Genomic DNA, 15,401 nt, shown 5'->3' with positions numbered 1-15,401 from the left:
AGGATTGGAAGACCTGATATACAGGTGACTTATAAGTGACCTGGTGCCGTGAAAATGGCTGTGAAATAGTGCATGCAGTATATCACACAGGCTGCAATGGCAGTCCTGTAGAAGCCTTTGCATGGGCTCCCTATGGATGGCAAAAGAAATGCTGCAGCCCACAGGGATCCCTGGAACCTCAATGACCTGGGTCCCTACTTACCATATACCAGGGACTTATGAGGGGGGGAAAGGGTATGCCAATTTGGAGTGAAATACTGAGTTATCAGTATGTAGTGACAGATTTGGAAACAGAGCGAGCATGAGCACTGTGGTCCTGATTAGCAGTTCTCCAGTGACAATTTAGAAAACAGTGAAACACACTGACAAGCAGGCCATAAACCATAAGCACTGGGGTCCTGACCAGCAGGATCCAAGTGACACAGTCAAAAATACACTGACATCAGGCAGACATTGGGGTAACATGCCAAAAAGAGGGTACTTTCATACACCTTGAACAGCCAAGGCAAAGAGCGCTTCTGTTACACAGTACCATCTGATCTGCCAGTAAGGCTCTGAAGAAGCAGGAGAAGAGAACCTTGGGACTAAAAGAAGGCCTGACTTGAAAAACAGAAGTCAGACATTCCTTCTATTTCATGGCCAGAGCCATGGGCTCCAAGGAGGCAACAATGGGCTGCCCAGCCAGACGGCAAGTATTGCTGTAGAAGCATAAGAGCAATTACTACATGACAAACATCTTTGAGGGGAGCATGGTCCATAGAACAGCTGGGATTAGGTTTCATGGTGTATTAAAAGATTCAGACACTCAAACTGAGAATCTGGAGAAGAAACTGCAGAGGGGGCTCCTGGGCACCTGCATCCTGGAGCTCGAGTGAAGAGAATCAGTCTCTTTCTGTAAATGTGGCAGACAATTTATCAGTTAGAAATTGTTTTTTTTTTTTTTTAATGAATTACTCTCAACCACTCGTAATAACATGGTGCTGCATTCCAATCAATCATTTTTTAATTTATTTGATTTTGACCCAGCCATATGTAATCATTGTTGCTCCTGCAGCAAAGGAAACAGCCCAGCCCAAACTACCAAGCCACGGCCCCTCCAGGCAGGAATCCTGATGCACCGGAACGCAGCCATGAGAAAATTATCACTGGCTCAGATTGGCTGAAGCAGTCCACCCATTACTCTTGGTTTTCTGAGACTTCGGATGACGGTCTCAGGATAGCCAGATTAAAAGCTACCTTAAAGGATCTAATTCAGAGTTTCCCCATTAACTCCAAAGGAAGATACCTGGCCTAGAGTTTGCAATTTACCATATATGAATATTAATTACCGGTCCTTCTCAATGGGGAATAACCTGCCAAACCCAGAATAAATGGATTCTTTAATACATTTTTACCCCTATTCTTGGAGGGGAGGGGTGGGGGGGTCATAACATATTCATCACCTGCTGTGAGCAAGCGGTAAATATATTATGGGGTGCCTGTGGAGGTCAGGAAAATGGTCAGAGTTTATGTAGCTTTTACACACACAGGGATGCATCTTCCTCCAAAATAGGGCATCCAAGTACTTGGGAGAAAGCTTTTAAAGACTTTTCAGATTTGCGGTGTTCCGACGTCAGCAAAAACGTTCATTTTGGATGCACAATGTAACGACTGTCGTACGTGAATAGGTGGAAATCAAACTGCATCAACCAAATAAGTCCGTATTTTCTGCCCTGTGAACCACTTCTATGACGGGTGCGCTACCTGCTGTTGTGTCATTTCTGAAACCAATTTCAGTAGTGGTTTATTTTTGTTGATTTTTTTTCAAAAGTGGATACATTTGCGCCATATTTCAAAAACTGACTTTTTATGTCAACATTGTAACTTTCTGAGGTAGTCAAAGTTCTATATTGGGATTCGTTCAATTTTACGGGGAATTTAAATGAGCAAAAAAGTCAATGTGAAAGTGAGGCACAAAGCAGAAAGAATAGAGGGCAGAGCTGTCAATCTGAACTGTAAGAGTTCCAATCTGGGCCCTAATAGGGGAGAGGGACATGGAAATTACCAAAGAAAAAACAAATGGTCCCATGAAAACGTGAGTCTACGCTGGTGGTGTCAATACTTTATCACAACATTATCTATTTCAGCCTGACTTCCAATCTTAGTTTTTGCAAGTTCTAAAACGATCAAAAAGAGCTTGGCTAAAGAATTGCTAATTAGCAGCCCAAGACATTGCACAGTCCTAAATGTCCACATGCAAAAACTCAGCAGGGGAAGAGAGAACGAGAGAGATGGAGATTGAAGGTATGCAGCTTTCGCAAGTCTCTCAGATGGAGAACAGCTTTAGGAAATCCTCAGTTATGTCCGTCCAAGCAGGGAGAGTACAGCTCACGTGTGGTTTCAAACCCAGATGGATATGGCTCACATATCTCAAGTCACGAGGAAGGGGATGTTGTCGAACTCTAGCAGAACACAGTGCTAAACCACAACTCCATCAATTACAACCATTTAAACCTGGTTCCACAGAAACCAAGAAGGGAGCTACATGGGTGTCTGGTTACCAGGGATGTGGCTATCCTTTTTTAAAAGGCTTTTGTCCTAACCACCAATGACAGTTTTAAATATTGGGGAGAGACTCTGGGAAAGTCACATGCACTGGGCGGCCGGATGCCCGGGAGAGAAAAGTCTTCTAAATGGCAGGATCTGATGGGCCCTCTGGAAGCATATCCAATCCTTTCATTTTCCCTGAGGGAAGGGACGATTCTTCTCGAGACAGACATCACTGTCAAGAAGTCAAGTATATTGTCAGCAGATACAGAAGGGGGTTGGGGGAAGCAGGTCTGAGTGGCTAGCAGAGGTAGCCATGACACTGTCCTTGAGACCAAACTGCACATGCGCTCTCTAAAGGAGCATACTTTACAGGTATAAAAGGGCCACTGCAATTATGCGGCAGGGGAACACCAAATTATCTGGCAGGGGTGTAAATTATGCTGCAAGAAAATGAACATGTTGGGGCATAAAGCAGACCATTTTATGATTGTAATACATTGTTTTTTGTAATTTAACATGCTGTAATACTATCCGGGCACAGCTTCATCTCATTAGGATCAGTTTAACAACCAAACACAGAAATGAGCAACTGAAAGATGGCCGTCAAATCTTTGCAATGGGCCTTCCACTGCACGCGAACATGCCACTGCATTTTTAGTAGCTTATGATCCGTTTGAGCTAGAAACAATTTTTTTCAGTAAAATATGCAGATTACGCACCAGATGATGGATTATGTGGCAAATCTATATCTATGCGAAAAGAGCTGTGGCTACATAATCACATAATTCCAGTGGCCCTGGATATAAAATCATCTCAGGCTAACCCCTTGAGCAGATTGAAACGCACCCTTGGGACCATTCCTCAACTGAGCTTTAGTTTGCACAATTTGTTCAAAACAATAAATCCACACCAAAAATCCAATGTTAAGAGCCTCCAATTTCAAATGAGTGGCAAATAGAACATAACTGGATGAATAAAAGTAAAAACATTTTATATAAAATTTCACAAAACAAAAATAAAGCATGCATTCATTTTTGTTGTATTAATTTGTAGAATGCTGTCGTACGTATTAACCAAACTGCCCTTGCTCTCAACACCGCAGTACATCCAACAGTCCAGCTCCACCAGCCTCACTCACAGTATGAACTCTCTCACCCAAGGCACGTTCACTTACATTCACCCTCACTTTCCCATTCTCCTCCATCCGACAACCACTTTCATCCTCTACATCAACCCCACATCCGCCACCGGCCTAATGTCCAATCGCCCACTTTATCTTATCAGGACACAAATGATTTTAAAACCAAGACAGAAATAGAGTTTCCTCACTGAAGCAAATCAAACAGAGGGACTTTAAGAATCAATGCATTTTAAAGTAGGGAACTGCGTAGGCAAGAAAGCAAACAGCTCACTGGTCACTTCATAATGAAAAGGGTTATAGTTTTCGAGGGAGAACTGCATTCCCTAAGCAGGACTACATGGAGCCCCATGAGACGCTTGATGGGTTTTGTTGTCTCTACAGAAAGCCACCTCCTGCCTCTCCACCGTTTCCAGGGGAGGAAACCTGAATCTTAGTTTGGGCTGCCTCTGGTTTCCTTGGTGAAAGGGGTTCCTTTTAGTCTTTTTCACCACAAAACTTCAGGATTCAACACAAGATCACAAGGAGAGGGATTGCCTTCCTGCTACCTCAAGCCTGCCCATTACGGCCCAGGCAACTCCCAGTTTCCACGTCCACAGCTCCCCCAGTGGTTCTGTCCCACAACTCTAGCCTTGCCGATCCTTCCTTGGTTAAACCACAAGACACTGACGAACAGGAAACTAAAAGGAACATTAGCTCTCCAGCATTGACATAGACTAGCAATCTGTACAGTTTGCACAAGACATTGACAATCCTTCTATAGATGTTATGGCCCCCAAATCACCAATTTTCTTTTTCAGCCAGCTTTAAAAATTTTAGATATCCTGAGGGAGCATTTTCTCCTAAGACTGTTTCAGTAAAACTAAAAGGTTTTACGAAGCAACGGTTCTCAGAACAATATCTCCACTAAAGAAGGATGTTGCCATAGTATTCCTTAAAATAAAATGCAATTACATTCTGTATTATATACGACCAATTATTGTGATTAAACACAAACACTAAAATGTTTTGACCATCACTGCAATAATTAGAGTATTCCTAAATTCACAGCCAAATCAGTATTATAAAAGGTACTGATCCACAGCGCTGCTGAATTTGTTCCCCCACGCATTTCGCCAGAATAAACCTTATAGTGTGTGCGCACAAGTGCCTAGTATGACGGGGGGGGGGGGTAAATTCTCTTCACAAAGACCCCAACAATAATTCTCCATTCCAAGCACTTGACCTCAGAATTTAGCCCAAGGATAATACTGATCGACATAGTACCAGTATTCTCTTATGGAGAAATTCCCTGCCGTTTCAAGAAGGTAACTCTGTGTTACACAACCTGGGCATCTGGGTCAATCAGCAGTCTATGATGGCCAGGCCAAACCACATAAACTAATCTTTGAAAACTACATACAGTAAAAAAAGTGGTCCGTGTTCTGGTTAGGGGTGGGAAGGGTAGGGTAGGTTTTAGCAGTACCAAATCTACAAAATGAAAAGATGTTTTACCTCATTAGTTTGAACCGTCTATTTTTATTAACACTTTCTTATGTAACTTTGTGCGTGTTTACCTGCGGTTTTCTGCAGCCTCTTCACCGCAACTGTTTCTATGCTGGGGTGGGACGTCATCCCCCAGCCTGCAACAGGAATGACAGCAGCAGTGCGGGACACGCCCGGGCGAAGACCTGTCCAAGAGGGGGACGTCTTCACCTCTCAACGCCCGGAAGTGGCTGGGCCACACCTCTCTTGGCCTTCTTTGATGGCTCACTCTTTTGCCTTGGTACGTTTGGTTTATTTCCCTTGCTGACTGTAAAATCGGAGTTCAATAATGGGCGAACGCAAATTGGCCGCTGGGAAGGATGGATTTACTACAATTCCTCAAGCTGGTTCTACCTCAGATTATTTTTTGGTTCGAGCCATAAATGTAGTCTGAAAAGAGAGCGAGCTGGCTGAGAGACGCTTATTCCTAGAGATGTGGAGAGGCATAGCTCAGTCTCACTTTGATTGGACACTATCTTAGCTGTTTCTCGAGAGGTCGAGCCCAGCCAACCCAGCACTATTAAGCCCCTCCCCGGAGGCGCTGGAGGATAGGGAGTTGGATCGAGACGCTCCCGATCCACTCTTTTCTGTTAGCCCCTGTGGCCCCTCGGCAAGAAAAAAGCAAAAGACAAAATCTAGCACAGTGTCAGGTACTATTAAAAAGAAGGGGCCATTGCACGATCTTCCATTGGTCCACAGTCTGCCACTGGGGTTCGCCCACCAGACAAGGATGTACAGCAATCTAGTAAACTGGTAAAAGAAAGGGCAGGGTCTAGCACATCGTAGGATGGTCTCATGGACCATGTAAAAAGTCTAGTATCTACTGCAATTGCACCACGCGTGGAGAGGAGCTAATCGGGATCTTGGTTGTAAATCAGAACATTTACCATTGCCTACTCCTACCATGCAGTCACAACCTCATATTCAAGCTAAGCCTAGAAATGGCCAGGCTCCATCTCTAGTTCTTGCAATTTAACCCAGGAGACTATGGGCCTCACTACGACTTTGGCAGAGGGGGTTACGCCGTATTACATGTTCCATTACAGGGAGTGCAGAATTATTAGGCAAATTAGTATTTTGACCACATCATCCTCTTTATGCATGTTGTCTTACTCCAAGCTGTATAGGCTCGAAAGCCTACTACCAATTAAGCATATTAGGTGATGTGCATCTCTGTAATGAGAAGGGGTGTGGTCTAATGACATCAACACCCTATATCAGGTGTGCATAATTATTAGGCAACTTCCTTTCCTTTGGCAAAATGGGTCAAAAGAAGGACTTGACAGGCTCAGAAAAGTCAAAAATAGTGAGATATCTTGCAGAGGGATGCGGCACTCTTAAAATGGCAAAGCTTCTGAAGCGTGATCATCGAACAATCAAGCGTTTCATTCAAAATAGTCAACAGGGTCGCAAGAAGCGTGTGGAAAAACCAAGGCGCAAAATAACTGCCCATGAACTGAGAAAAGTCAAGCGTGCAGCTGCCACGATGCCACTTGCCACCAGTTTGGCCATATTTCAGAGCTGCAACATCAATGGAGTGCCCAAAAGCACAAGGTGTGCAATACTCAGAGACATGGCCAAGGTAAGAAAGGCTGAAAGACGACCACCACTGAACAAGACACACAAGCTGAAACGTCAAGACTGGGCCAAGAAATATCTCAAGACTGATTTTTCTAAGGTTTTATGGACTGATGAAATGAGAGTGAGTCTTGATGGGCCAGATGGATGGGCCCGTGGCTGGATTGGTAAAGGGCAGAGAGCTCCAGTCCGACTCAGACGCCAGCAAGGTGGAGGTGGAGTACTGGTTTGGGCTGGTATCATCAAAGATGAGCCTGTGGGGCCTTTTCGGGTTGAGGATGGAGTCAAGCTCAACTCCCAGTCCTACTGCCAGTTCCTGGAAGACACCTTCTTCAAGCAGTGGTACAGGAAGAAGTCTGCATCCTTCAAGAAAAACATGATTTTCATGCAGGACAATGCTCCATCACACGCGTCCAAGTACTCCACAGCGTGGCTGGCAAGAAAGGGTATAAAAGAAGGAAATCTAATGACATGGCCTCCTTGTTCACCTGATCTGAACCCCACTGAGAACCTGTGGTCCATCATCAAATGTGAGATTTACAAGGAGGGAAAACAGTAAACCTCTCTGAACAGTGTCTGGGAGGCTGTGGTTGCTGCTGCACGCAATGTTGATGGTGAACAGATCAAAACACTGACAGAATCCATGGATGGCAGGCTTTTGAGTGTCCTTGCAAAGAAAGGTGGCTATATTGGTCACTGATTCGTTTTTGTTTTGTTTTTTAATGTCAGAAATGTATATTTGTGAATGTTGAGATGTTATATTGGTTTCACTGGTAATAATAAATAATTGAAATGGGTATATATTTTTTTTTTGTTAAGTTGCCTAATAATTATGCACAGTAATAGTCACCTGCACACACAGATATCCCCCTAACATAGCTAAAACTAAAAACAAACTAAAAACTACTTCCAAAAATATTCAGCTTTGATATTAATGAGTTTTTTGGGTTCATTGAGAACATGGTTGTTGTTCAATAATAAAATTAATCCTCAAAAATACAACTTGCCTAATAATTCTACACTCCCTGTATATCCTATGAAACTTGCAATATGGCGGAAGGGACATTCGTCACAGTTGTGACGGAGTAATCCCCTCCACCAAACTTGTGATGGGGCCCTATATCTGCCAATGCCCCAGCTGTTTCTACTGCAAACCAGTCTTTGAAGTACCAGGGGCAGTCGATCCACGGCCAACTTGTACAATGACCTTAACAGCTGTTGGGTCGCCTATGCAAAAAAAGAGTTAATATTCAAACAAATCCCTACCCCCTAACTCGATCTTCACAATTGTACCTGCCAATGGATTTGCCACCCGAATGTAGCCCATACGTGGCAGTTGTGATGGGAGTATCGCTCTCTTCATCCCACAAGAATGAGACGTACTGGGAATTTTAAAATAAAGCCCGCCATTGGCTTTCAAGGAATACTGCTTTCTGTTCTTTGGAGAACAATGATATTCTTTTTGTAAGGAGAACTGGGTGGATTGGTCAATCTGCAAAGTCACTAAAATGGGACTGTGTTGTTGTTAATTGCATGCCCCGGGACCTGACAAAACACCTGGTTAAATCTGGCTTTAGGGCTGGCAATCTTGGTCATACCGCGAGCACTCTTTAAATGGGATATTTTTATAGGCCTGGCCTATCCCGCTACGCCTGGTCTTTTGACCAGGAAGTAATAAATATGGGAGCCCTTCCTGTTCCCACCTCTGACAGATTCCTGCCTCTTTCTGGTCCTGATCTTAATGACCGACTCATGCAACCTCTGGTCCAGCAGAGGGTCTCCTCGTTGCCCAACCTAGAAGAAGACAAAGATAGATTGGGTGCTTTTATGGGGACTCAGGTTGTTGACGACTCCTTTTTGTCCTTAATGCTCCTAGTGCCCTTCTTGTTAATATATTGCATTCATGTGCATCTTATATCTCCCATTCCCCTGTAATATTGTCCCTTGGCACACATACTACTAGAAATCCTGAGCCTGCTACAGGGCATCTAACTAAGTTTGTCTGCTGGAATCTTGCCAGAATTAGTAATAAACTGGCTGGATGGGAGTAGGGTGATTTTATGGATCAACAGGATGTATTGTATGTTTCAGGAGTCCTGCGCAGTCGTACCATCTTTACAGCATGGGTTTGCTAGCTTTGATCAACCTGCCCTATCCTCCAGGAGGGGCAGGCTGTCGGGGGGGGGGCTTGCAATTCGATTGAAAACCACTTTGGTATGCACTTCTAAGGTCAAGGATATTGGATCACCAGACATAATGTCTAGTTTTTGATGGGGTTATAATACGTTTAATTAATGTCTATTGTAGACATGGCAATAGCAAGACCAGTTTAGCTGCTATCGATGCAATAATGCCTACCTGCCAACTCTTCCTGTTTACAGTATTGTAGCCAGTGACTAATTGTAGTTTTAAACTCCTGAGTATCAAAACGGTTTCTCTTTCTGAGGAGGAGGAAGAAGTGTGGGGTGTCCCCATGCTATCTCTTGAGCCTGAAAAAAAATGGTTGGTGGCTGCCTTGCAAATTAATGCTTTTACTCTTAATAACGGGTTGAGAGCCTGTAATGGGAGGACCCCCTGAGACAAGGATGGGAAGTTAACCTTTAACCGTCAAGGTGGAACAACTCACATAGATTACATTTTGATGGATATAAGGTTGTGGAGGCAAGTCATTGATATGGAGGTGCTGTCAAGACAGGGCAGCGATCAATCTGCCCTGGTTCTTCCACTTACTTTGGGGGATTTTCTATTCCTCTATGTGAGCACCACTGCTTCCTCCTCCATCATTCAGCAGCACATGTATGAAACTCTTGTTGCTCTGGAAGATGTCATAGCACAAGATGGATTTCTCCTTCAGTAGATTCGTGGGATGCTTTTTTAGTCATTCACAATGTTTTGTTTTGCTCCCTAAAGAACCTTTTTTTAGCAGAAGCTAGGACTCTCCCCAAACTGTTGCATGAGCCACGTTGCTATACCAGGGTCTGTGGGTCATCTAGGCACTTCCTGATGGATGCTATGAAATCAACACCAGAGCCTCTATTCAGGCAGCTAGGGCTTCTTATAAGGCCACAATAGCAAAGGCCAAACAAAGCTATGAAGTGGCCTATTGGGAGGCTTCACTTCTTGCAGCGAAAGAGAATGATCACTACTCTTTTTGGCATACTTTGGCTCTAAAGGAGTGCATCATTCACTGACTCACCATCCTGTAATGTAATGGCTTCTGCTTGGGTTGAACATTTTTCTGGCCTTTATATCAGTGTGATTCTGGAAGCAACAGGTCTAATGTAAATCCAGATTCTGGGGTTGTAACATCTAGCCAGCTTGACCGTGCTATGTGCCCCATTACAGTAAGTGAAGTTATTAAGGCAATAGAGTGGATTACTCGTGGGAAAGCATCTGGCCTGGATAAGGTACCACAGGACCTATTTAAGGCAGAGAAAGAGAGTTGGAGCCCTTATTTATGCCTGCTTTTTAATGGTATTTTGAATGGTCTACTCATGCCAAAGACATGGGCTGAGGCAGAAGTTATTCCAGTTTATAAAAAGAGCCTAAAGTCCATTCCATCTAACTATCAGCCCATTAGTTCAATAGATAGCTCACACATGCTTTTTAGCCGTATTCTACTGAGCCGACTGCAAGCCTGGACGGAGAAAGCATGATGTACTCACTACGCTCCAAGCTGGAGTTAGAGCAGGGATAAGTACCACAGACCAGGTTTGGCAGTTTCTATTAATACACTGGAAACATGTTGTGCTGGGTGGGTATATATAATTTTGTTGACCTTTGGTCAGCATTTGACTTTGTCCCTAGGGAGGCCTTGTTGGCATCTTTAGAAGGCTCCATACAAACAATTACACCAAGATTAGGTGTGGTTCTCATGGGAAATTGACTGACTCCATTCCAGTGTCCCAGGGTATGAGGCAGGAGTGCCTCTTAGCCCCCAACCCTATTCATGTTATTTATTAATGACCTGGTGTCCCTTTGGGACAATGTAAACATAATTCCTCAAGTCTGGCTGGCAGGAGGGTCCCAGCCCTCCTGTTTGCTGACGACACCTTACTGATACTGAAGTCCCCTCTGGGCATCCAAAATGTGCTCAACCAACTTATTGTTTTCTGTGGACAGAGGAGGCTCGAGATCAACCTAAGCAAAACAATGTATATGGTTTTAAATCCCTGCCATACCACTCAGTCTCACCCAACATTGTGTCCAACTAGAAAGGGTTCGTACTTTTGAATATTTGGGGCACACCCTCAATGAGTCCTTTAGTTGGCCTTGCAGATTCAGAAGTGGAAGCTCAGACTGGAGCATTACACTGGTGGCATCTTGAGGGCAGCTCAGGGTTCCAGCTTCCGTCCGGTGCCCCCTATGTTACAAATGTATAACTTGCAAGCTTGGACGGGACATAGTATGGTGGAGAGCTATGGGGGCATGGTAATGTAAAAGACTTGGAGCTGGTGGAGAATCGCTTTTTGCGCCTCTTTACCAACATGCTGGCTAGTACCATTCTCATCACTCTCCGGTTAGATTTGGGTACCCGATCTCTTGCTCATAAGGCTAGACCTACGTCTTTATTGTTTTGGAGGATTTGGTCCTCCTCACATCTGGCTCCCTTCTGACTGGGCTTAAATTACATTGTAAGGCTCCCCAGGCTGCCAGGATTTCATGGCTGGGATACATAAAACGCCTGTTTGAGACTGGATACGAACACTTATGGGTGAACCCAAAATCTGCGTGTAGGATATCTAAGGCTATGCTAAAGGGAGTGTACTGGAGACATATAGATGAAAGAGCTATATAGGCATGAAAGAGTATGCTCCCTGACTTGAGCTCTTTTCAGAATTTCAGGACTCCTACTAGCTGGAGGAATATATGGATGCTAGAGCGCTGTATATTATGTTCTGGATTGGGATTTTGCGAGTGCAGTCATTTACAGCAAAATGGTGGAGGTGTCCATTTTGCCCTGAGATCAAGGAATCCTAAGGGCATATTTTGTTTTTTGTCCCCAGTATCTGGTTCACAAGATGACTTGGATTTACCTGATATGTTTAAATTTGGGTACCAGGGATTTCAGAACTGGACTTAAAATACTTAGAATAAATCCGGCACATCGAATTCTATTTGCTGTCTCATGGTTCTTAGCATATATGTAGAGACATAGATCGAAACGGGTTGCTTCTCTGTTATTGGACCGGGTTTAGGTTTTGTGTCCCTGTTGTTGGCTGTCATTTAGATGGCTAGGATTTACTTTTTTTTTTTGTACTAGGTATTTCTTTTATCTTATGAATGATGGATCCATTTTAAGGTTGGGATTCTTCTATTATGTATATCTTATATTAAAAAAAAAAAAAAAAAAAAAAGAAACTATTTCATATTAAGGATGGTGGTGTACTAATTATCTTTGTGTGCTCTTCTGGGCTTTTAGATATACATGGGAGGTTTTAATACATTTTTATGTTGGATGACTGTACTTTTATGGCCAACGGTCGAAAGAAAGTTATTTGCCCCAAGATACTCTAATCAACCAAACTTACACAACATGATTCAAAGGTTATGATTCAAACTTGTACAGTTTAACAATTAAGTATGTCTGTTATGTACAACTGTTAACAGCAAAATAGATGTGTTTTGGCAAACAGCCCTTTCTATACTGACTTATCTGTGACTGCGGATGGTGGTCTAATGTGGCTCTGGCCCACGTCCTGAGGTGGATTTTTGACAACTGGAATGAAAACTTTGACTAATACACGCTAACAGATTGAAAATTCTAGCTTAACCGTTGGTTAATATAGCTTCAAGATGGTGTGCACCAATTATTTTTGACTATGTTATTTTGTTCCACTGCTCTGGTACCTTGTCACTACGTCATCACATTTTTTGCTTGCACCATGGATACATTTGACTGCATTATTTGCCTATGGTCTAATACGAATAACAAATACAACATAATTGAGTATGAAAAGAAAAGAAAAAAAAAAAAAAAAAAAAAAAAAAAAAGACATTAGACATACTCCAGGCAACACCATTTTTAAAATTCCAATTAAGAGATCCTCGCATGTCTTAATAGCTAGTTACAAATTTAATTTCAGCCATCTTCTAAAATGATTTGTTCATGATTAACATTGTCTGTATACTACCATTCATACCCTGATCACTCCCAAAGCGTGTTTACGGTGCATTATTTTGTTAAGACCTATATGGGGAACAAAATGCTTGTGCTCCAGGCATTGCATTTAGTCCAAACACGATAATGTAGCTAAGAATTTAATCACCAAGGTATGCCTGCTCCACAGATGATCTTCTCTACCAGTTCACTGCGGTGTCTACAAACCTTAAAGAAAACTATGGGTCAAGCCCTCAATACATGGTCATCGTTCATGGAGGTGTTTTTCATTTTTATTTAATGCTGGCATACTACTGTATGATCAAAAAAGGTATAGTCTATTACCTACCCGTATTTGAAGTCCATAGGTTTCTAACGAAGTGGACTCAACTGGTTAAAATGTATTTATCTAATACTTTCTTTACAATGATGAACGGAATAATGAGCAAATGATTTACACGACAAAAAGACAGGCAGCTCCAAATAGAAGATAGGGATTCTTTACAACCTGTGAAATAACCTTATTACTCCAAGTTACATATGTTATACTAAATAAAATAGAACGTTTCCAGAGGTGACGTCAATTTCCTGTAAATGTACTGTTTGGACACTGCACTCCGAAGGAAAGTTCCTGCCCAAGGCCAGAGTCATGGAACAGAGCACAACACACCAACGTTATTCAATAACCATGCATGATATCTCGTTTGATTGGACATTGTAATCATAATAAGGAAATGATACAACTGAATCCTAAGTGTAGTGAGTGGAAAATAACTTTAATGGCTCTTTGAAAGACAGCAAGAACCACGAGTCACAATATTAGCTGGGTACCAACAAAAGACCAGGTAGCAAGCCACCTCCAGCAGGACAGCCGGAGAATGGTCCCACCCCATCGCAACCCCAAGTTCAGTCAAGCCACCAGACCTTCAGCAAAAACCAAAACACTCGGTTAGCCTTAATGTATTTGGTCCCACAAAGGACGATCCCCATGCATCCAAGGTGGCCCTGCAAGTGCACGGCCTTATGCCACATTCCCAATAGAAAAACTATTGTAGACACCAAGAGCTCATCATTCCACTTTTTCATCATAGGTTACTAAAAGTACCAATAAACAAAGAGACATTACCTGCTTATCATATGCACGATGTGATCAGTCGATATTAAATGCACACGTGAAGGTAATGTGTTAACATATATTTTATTTTTGGTACTCATTAACATTTATATACACACAAAAAAAAACGTGTAGCGATTCCGAAAAGAATATTAAGTGTAAGAATCTGGTTTAACATACAGCAATGAATAATGTACATTTGGTACAGGTAACGAACGACAAGTGTTGTAACGAAAATTCCAAGGAGTAATCTAAAGCCTGCTAACGAGTCACAAGTATTGTGGGACCTCTATACAATTATGATTCCAAAGGTGTTGTCCCTCAAATACAGAGGAGCAACAAGGTAATCAGAAGTCTGCCATGAAGACATATACAGTGCGGTGCGCTCTTTGTAAAACAGACCTTCTACGGATACGCCCAGCATCTACATCTTCGTTTTACTTAAAAGAAAAAAGAAACAAAGCTTTTGCAACTCGCCAATAGGCACAGTGTCCTCAAAATGTGAAATCTGAGCCGAGGCAAATAACTGATGCAAGACCAGGAACAGTCTTGGCACTGCATTTAAAGCAGAAGGATGTCTAGCCAGACCTAGGCTCATGTTGACAACATGCAATTTTACCAGTGTCAGAATGACAGCTACTTCAAAATAGAAATGATAACTGCGGATAAACATAAAACACCTATTTAAAAATGAAATCAGAAGAAGCAACCTTTACAAGTAAACAGAGGATGGTACAGGGGCGGAGAAGCTAAACTAAGCAACAGCAAGAAGTGTCCCAAAACTAAAAACAAAAACAAAAACCGGATATAACAGATGTCCAAAAAACTCCGATTGTATTCGTTATGCAAGCAGAGGGGAAAAGGTTTTACCTAAAGTGAACTCCCATTGTTCGTTTCCCAGAGACCGCTCGGGCACCACTTCCAGGTCTAGCATTGGCTCGTCCACAGGAAGGGCCCCCGAAGAAACTGTTGGTCACAGTATTTCTGCAGCTGGGCTTGTGCTTGGGAGACAAAAGATATGTAGGATGAACACAAGCCAGGGAAACGTCTAGGGACATCAACGTGGAGGGAAGGGCAGGTGTCCAGTGCGTCGACCGGACGTCTTATCGCCGACCCGGCTGCTCCTCTCCGGTCTCCGCTCCCGATGTAAATACCGGAGATTTGCAGCGGCCGTAAGTCACCACCAAACACAGGGAGGAGCTCCGGGAGGATATAAGCAGCGCTATAGTCTGGCAAAAAAGATACGAGTACGTGACACAGAAAAAGAGCCCAAAGCAATCCCAACCTACATAACGAAAGAAAGAAGCAAAAAAATTGTGTTTATACCAGCGATCGCTTACAAGTTCCTGCCTGTAGAAGTGTATATGGTAAATTACACAAGTCTGTGTCATTCGTGAGATACCGTGATTCGATTTCAG

The 15,401-nt window shown here is 42.9% G+C and overlaps 1 protein-coding gene across 2 annotated transcripts in view; it reads right to left on the bottom strand.

Moving 5' to 3' along the window:
* The window catches only part of PHAF1 (phagophore assembly factor 1), a 262,744-nt gene extending 247,570 nt beyond the window's left edge, over positions 1-15,174 (bottom strand). Inside the window, exon 1 of one of the 2 annotated variants that reach the window (XM_069216171.1) lies at positions 14,854-15,174. In XM_069216171.1, coding sequence (XP_069072272.1) covers positions 14,854-14,917 — 64 coding nt within the window. In that variant the 5' untranslated portion in view covers positions 14,918-15,174. The remainder of the gene's footprint in view (positions 1-14,853) is intronic. The other variant, XM_069216172.1, reaches the window with a different exon arrangement.
* Positions 15,175-15,401: the final 227 nt, after the last annotated feature.

This window comes from Pleurodeles waltl, chromosome 12 (assembly GCF_031143425.1).
Source record: "Pleurodeles waltl isolate 20211129_DDA chromosome 12, aPleWal1.hap1.20221129, whole genome shotgun sequence".
Classification (NCBI taxonomy): Eukaryota; Metazoa; Chordata; class Amphibia; order Caudata; family Salamandridae; genus Pleurodeles; species Pleurodeles waltl.
Note: the sequence above shows the minus strand (reverse complement) of the source record. Positions and strands in the feature narration are given on the sequence as shown.